Source organism: Lipotes vexillifer, unplaced genomic scaffold (assembly GCF_000442215.2).
Source record: "Lipotes vexillifer unplaced genomic scaffold, Lipotes_vexillifer_v1.1 scaffold47, whole genome shotgun sequence".
Taxonomy (NCBI): Eukaryota; Metazoa; Chordata; class Mammalia; order Artiodactyla; family Lipotidae; genus Lipotes; species Lipotes vexillifer.
The window spans coordinates 1,872,099-1,879,020 of NW_006791298.1; the positions used below are offsets into that span (position 1 = coordinate 1,872,099).

The 6,922-nt window shown below is 45.0% G+C and overlaps 1 protein-coding gene across 1 annotated transcript in view; it reads right to left on the reverse strand.

Annotated features, from left to right (window-relative positions):
• Positions 1 to 5,798: 5,798 nt before the first annotated feature.
• The window catches only part of KANK4 (KN motif and ankyrin repeat domains 4), a 33,375-nt gene continuing 32,251 nt past the window's right edge, over positions 5,799 to 6,922 (reverse strand). The window contains exon 9 of the mRNA XM_007464280.1: positions 5,799 to 5,903. Coding sequence (XP_007464342.1) covers positions 5,799 to 5,903 — 105 coding nt within the window. The remainder of the gene's footprint in view (positions 5,904 to 6,922) is intronic.

Here is a 6,922-nt window from a genome sequence, read left to right on the forward strand (position 1 = left end):
GTGTCATATTTTAGATTCCACATATAAGTGATATCATATGGCATTTTTCTTTCTCTTTCTGACTTACTTCGCTTAGTATGATAATCTCTAGGTCCATCCATGTTTCTGCAAATGGCATTATTTCATTCTTTTCTATGCCTGAGTAGTATTCCATTGTGTGTGTGTGTGTGTGTGTGTGTGTGTATACACACACACACACACACACACACACACACACACACATATACATATACATATATACCACATCTTCTTTATCCATTCACCTGTTAATGTACATTTAGGTTGTTTCCATGTCTTGGCTATTGTAAATAATGCTGCTATGAACATAGGGGTGCATGCATCCTTTTGAATTATAGTTTTGTCTGGATATATGCCCAGGATTGGGATTGCTGGATCATATGGCAGCTCTATTTTTAGTTTTCTGAGGAACCTCCATACTGTTCTCCACAGTGGCTGCACCAATTTATATTCCCACCAACAGTGTAGGAGGGTTCCCTTTTCTCCACACCCTCTCCAGCATTTGTTATTTGTAGACTTTTAATGATGGCCATTCTGACCAGTGTGAGGTGGTACCTCACTGTAGTTTTGATTTGCATCTTTCTAATAATTAGTGATGATGAGCATTTTTTCATGTGCCTCTTGGCCATCTGTATGTCTTCTTTGGAGAAATGTGCCTTTAAGCCTTCTGCCCATTTTTCAATTGGGATTTTTGTTTTTTTGTTATTGAGTTGTATGTGCTGTTTGTATATTTTGGAAATTAAGCCCTTGTGGGTCACGTCATTTGCAAATATTTTCTCCCAGCCCTTATAACCTCAGCTTTCCACCCTTGAGACTGTCATGGGATGCTGAGTACATTTGTCCAGCTCCTCCTGCAACAGAGATCCCAAATGTGCAATGGTGTAAACAAGTTAGAGAATTAGTTCTTGCTCACATATCAAATGGGGAATAAACAGTCAGGGGCAGATTCGATGGCTTTACGGTGTTGGGGGCCTAAGCTCTTTCTGACTTCTTATTCTATGATCCCTAGAGAGCTGGCCTCATCTTCATGGATCAAGATTTATCGCTACCACATTCCAGCCAGTGGGAAGGGAGTAATGCACTTTTTCCTTCTTTAAATGCAGGAGCCAGAGTTTGCACACATCGCTTCACTCACATCTCAGTAGCCAGAACTTAGTTACGTGGCAACATCAAGCTGTAAGGGAGGCTGGGAGATGGAGTCTCTACTCTGGGTAGTGATGTGTCCAGCTAAAAGTTGGGGATTCTATTACTAAGGATGACGGGAAGAACAGATATTAGGGACAGCGACACCATCATTTTCCTGTCACTCATTTTAGACCCTTCTCCACCATCCAGTTTGTCATCACATCCTGGCCCATGCCCACTCCTGATGCCTTTCCCATAAGGCCCTATTCTTTATCCCTACTGACACCAGGACAAACGGCCCTTACAGCTTTATACCTCATGTCTTATGAGAACTTTTAGCAGGTCTTTTCGCCTCCCGTCTCTTTCCACCCTCCCCCTGTGATCATTTTAAAGTGCAAATCTGATCATGTGGCTCCACAGTTTAGAAATTCTTCAGTGGCTCCTCAATGCCCAGAGCAGTGAGATTTTCACTGCAGATTTCTGAATCCCTGAAATTACATGCATATTTGGCTCATATGTGCATTTTCCCAAAGAGAGCTTCAGAGTGTCCAAGGACTCTGTAATTACCCCTCAAGTTACAGGCTCAAGTTCAAATCCCTAATGTCAACATACATGTCAACAAGTGAGATGTATCTACCAAGCTTCTTCTCAAATCTCTCCAGTCATTCCCCTGTGCATCCTAAACCCAAGTCATCGTGAAATGACTCTGAAAGAGCAGGCCGTGCTCTTTCACACTCCACATCTTTACACCTGCTGTTCTATCTAGAATGCCTGGGCAAACTCCTATGCATCCCGCTGGCTTAGCTCAAAAGCCACCTCCTCTGGAGGCTTCCCTGACTCCCTCTGGCCAAGTCAGTCTCTGCAGCATGACTCAGACTTCCATCATTCATCCTATCGCATAGCTGCTGTCAGCCTATGTCTGTCTCCTCCACCAAACCATGAACTCTGGAGCCTGAGACCCAGAACAGATAGTCCACAGATGTTTGTTGAATAAATGTCACTCATGCCCCCCAAAACTCTAGTGTTATTTCTGAAATGTAAATCTGAGCATCGCTTACTATGTTCCTATTTCCTTCAAGTCTTGTTACAGTGGCTTTCTCTCTGGTCTCATCTTGCCATCCTTCCTTTTTTCTGTTCCAGGAACATTGGAGTTCTTCTAATGCCCCAAGTCAGTGTTCTCCCTTGACTTGAGGCTTTATGCATGCTTCCTCAGCTCCTCTTTGCCTGGCTAATGCCTAGTCATCCTTCAGATAGCTTAAACATTCCTTGGGAAGCCTTCCTCGACTCCCTCCCCACCTTCCGACTAGGCTGAGGGTCCCACCTATGCATCCCCATCACACCTTGTACTTTCCCAGTTGCAATGTGCATCATTCTGGGCCAAGAGGACTTGTTTGTCTTTCTTCCCTGCTAAACTGTGAGTTCTGTGCCTAACTTGCCTACCAGCATGTCCCCAGCCCCAAACACAGTACTTGGAAGGCAGTAAGTCCCTGACAAATCTGTGTTAAATGAAGGTTAGGTGAATGAATTTCTCAATCATAAATCAGTAGACTTTCATTGCCTTTAGAGCAAAGAGTTATCACGGATTTCAGGCCCTTTTTGATCTGGCCCTCAGGTATTTTCAGTCTCATCTCTTCCAAATCCACCCTTTGATCTCAGCGTCCCTCTCAAACTCTACATGGCAGTTCTATCAAACTGAATGAAGGTCCCCAAATGCCAGCTCTCAAATCTTTCAGCCTTGGCAACACTGCTCTCTCTGCCTGACACACTCTGTCCTCTCCTCACCTCTCAGTACTCTTCCTTTTCTGGCTAACATCCACTAATCTTTACATTTTCAATTAGACCCCTCTTTCTCTAGAAGCCTCCCTTGACTTCCTAAGGCCCGCTCTAGTGCCCTTTATTGGTACCCCTGTAGTGTTCTAGGCTTCCTTCTCACATTCTGTTTCCCCAAGTAGATGAAGTAAGTGGCCATCTGAACTGTGTCACTATGATGTCTCTAATTCAAGCCCAGCACTTGCACATAGTGGGTACTCCAGAAATATCTGTGGAATAAACTATGTTGTCTGGTTTTATTCTTTACTATTAGCACATGTGTCCTCTCTTCCAAAGCAGATTACAAGCTCCCTTGCAGGCAGTGAGGGAAGCTAAAATATCTGTGGGTCTCCCCGCCAGGCCTGAGCTTAATTCCTGTCTCCAGTGAGCCTGACTTATGTTGCTTGGAGGCTGTGCTGTCAGACACTTGATAAATGTATTAATCAGTGGAACCTTGGCTTAAAGTCCTGGAAAGCCTGGGATTGGGATCATGGTAACCTTAGACACTGGTTTTCTAGAGGGGACCACAGCTGCTTTCCAAAAGCCAGTGCTGGGAACAGTGTCAGGCACTGGGCCAGTTTCAGCAGACTTTTGTGGAATGAATTCTAGAGCAGTGACAATGACAGGGAGGCAGGCTGTGCTTGTTCATCTCACCATGCTCTGGGCTCAGACATTCCAATGGAATGGAATGGTTAAGTGATGAGATCATGTATTCACGTTCCAAACTCAACATGAAAAGAAACATTTAAAATCTCAGAAAGGGTGGAAAAGTCTTTCTGATAATGACTCAGTGGCTTCAAACTCTAGGAAAACCAGTTTACCTTCTCTGGTAAATAAGCAGTTTTTAATAGCTGGACTTGAATGAGATAATTTTTAAAAATATGACCAAATAAAATTTGCCACCCTAACATGAGATGCAGAGATAGACCCTAAATTGGTAACACAGGACACGGACCCCCTTACTGCTCTCTGCAGAAACACAATAGAAAATAAGACCCACATTGCAAATTCACCAGAGCTGAGAGCAGAGAAATGCAAAGAAACTTTGAGACAGAATATCGAGAGGCAGCATTTTAATATATAAACGGTCAGGATGGGCCAGAGTCTTGCTACTGCACGTGTGGTGTGGCCCTGCAGCGTCAGCATCCCTTGGAAATGGTTAGAAATGTAGACTCTCCAGCCCCCTTCCCTCGCAGACTGACTGCGTTCCAACAAGCTCTCCAGGTGATTTGTATGCACATCAAAGTTTGAGAAGCACCTGGCTAGAACATTTATTAATGTGGGGTTCTGCTCTTAAAATGTGCTTTGAGGTCAAAATAAACCCATTTAAAGCATTTTAGATCATTATTTGCTCCATTCTCTCTGAGCAACACCATCACACATCAATGTCCCGCTCTGGGACTTAGAGCCTCTCTCATGAATCACAAAGTTGTACTGAAGTTTGCTGTGCCATTTCAGCAGACAGTCTTTATGGATTACAAATTGGATTCCAAAACTTCCATCAGCTGTCCCTTGCCCAGCACCCCCAGGACGAAGATTGTATGATGATTTCCATTTTTAGAGATGATGAAATTGGGGGCCAGAGAGGTTCCATGACTCATCCAAGGGGCACCAAGCAAATTGATATCTGAGTCAAATGAGAACTCCAGCTTTTGAGTTACCAGGGTGAGGCTCACCCGACTTTGACGTCTTTCCTTTTTATACAAGAGGGATTTTTTTGCATAAAAGATTTTTAAGAAAGAACAAATTCATAGATAAAGCCATGCACATGTGGGCCCCTGGGATTGTGGAAGTTTAAGAACTAACTTTCCAGTAGACAGATATATCAGTGCAGAGCGGGCCCTGCCCAGCCCAGCTTCCACATTCCTGCGGCAGGCTGACAAGTTCTGCAGCTAGGAGCCTCAGAAACCTCAGAGCCACATGAAGGCTCATAGTCTGCTCATAAGGGTAGAGGGGAAAGGAGCCAGGATTACCGTGAGTCCATGGGTACTGCTACAAAGGAACAGTGGTGGCTTCTGGATGGTAATAACCCATCCCAAGGAGTATGCTCACTCTGATTCATTTGTTTCTTTCACAGATTCAGAAGAGCTGATGTAACTGAACTCTGCCTACGTATATGTGGTGTGCTTCACTGGATTGGATAACTTCCTGATTAATTCCAATTTCCTAGAGCAAGGTAGAGCCACTTGGTGACTCGGAAATGGTCAAGACTGTATATCTGGCATTGAGGCCAATGTGCTTCCTCCTATACCTCGTCTGAGTTTCAGATTTCTCTGTCAACGCCAACTAAACAAAGGCCCCAGAGGGGTTTGTTCAGTTTCACCTGCCTGCGTGGAGATTCTCCTAGGGTCCTACAGAGAATGACTGCCAGGGAAGCTGCTTAAATCCCACCCCTTCCCCACCCCCTCCTCTCTAGACATGCATATTCAAGGAGATATCTTCATATATAATTGATTAAAAAACAGAAAGATGGTGCACTTTAAAATTCCATGTGAAAAGTATTGCTTTGCTACTGTGCTCCCGCCTGCCTGGTCTCTGCACGGTGCTACAAAGGGTAGAGTCACAAGGAACTCGAGGTTGAAGATAGTCGGGATTTTTTAGCCAACACCAATGCACTTTGTACCTTGCACCCCTCTGCAGCCCGCAGTTCTGGGGCTTGGCCTAAGGCAAAAACTACAAAGCATCCTAATGAGCAGAATTATACAAGAGGAATGTATGTGCGTATTTGACATAGTTTCTTCTCTTGCGGGGCGGCCCCCTGGCTATGACCCGTGCCCTCTCCAAGGGCGAGGGAGGAGTCCAGAGAAGGCCCCTTCTGTTCCCTGCTGCCAGCTCTTCTGCTGCCCCTACGGTCCCAGGGACCTGCCCTGCTTCGCGTGGGCCCGTAGCAGCCCTGCAATTTCCACATGGGCGGGCGATTTCAGAACGATAGACAAAGCTGTTCGGCCAGCCTACAGGGGAGAAAGAAAAGGAAAAACAAATTTTTATCCCATTTGCCTCCCACCGCAGAAAGGAAGGGTGAATTGGGAGGAAGGGGTACGCATGGGACATAGAAGTCTATTCCAAGCATTCACAGCTGAGAGGAGGAAACTCGAATGGCATGAGGATCAGAGAAATGGGTCCCCTTCCACGGAAACATCATTCAATCCTGGGAAATCTGTGCCAATGAAAATAAAGAAGTGTTGCTTGGTTTTTAATACTTTTTAAAAAAAAAATTGGAAAACAGAGGAATGAAAACAACTCTTCCATTATTCCATTACGCAGACCTAAATGAGAGTTAGGATTTCGGTAAGTTTCCCTCCAGTCTTTTCTCCTGTGCAAATGTGTTGTTGTTTTTTGTTGTTGTTGTTGTTGTTTTTTGTGGTACGCAGGCCTCTCACTGCTGTGGCCTCTCCCGTTGCGGAGCACAGGCTCCAGACGCGCAGGCTCAGCGGCCATGGCTCATGGGCCCAGCTGCTCCGCGGCATGTGGGATCTTCCCGGACCGGGGCACGAACCCGTGTCCCCTGCATCGGCAGGCGGACTCTCAACCACTGCGCCACCAGGGAAGCCCTGTTGTTGGTTTTTAAATAGAGGAATGATAATGTATATCAATTCTGAATGTACTTTTATTTTTAACTCACCATGATATGCTCTAAGACTTTCCCTGCTCTTACATAGTCATCAGGACATAAAGGTTTTTCTTACTGGCTGTATAATATTCCATTATTTACTGAACTATTTTTCTTTTATTGGAGATTTAGGTTGTTTCCAAGTCTTCACCATGATAAACTTAGTGCAGAAAGCATCCTCCCATTCCTAACTATTTCCTAAGGACAAATTCTTTGAAGTGGGCTTGCAGCCCAGAAGGACACACTCATTTTTACTTCCCGATGCGTGATACCATGCTGCTTTTCTCACCATGGCTGCTGTGCAAGAAGCTTCCCATTCCGCTGTCTAAAGAAGCTGCAAACAGAGCGGCTCTCAGCAGG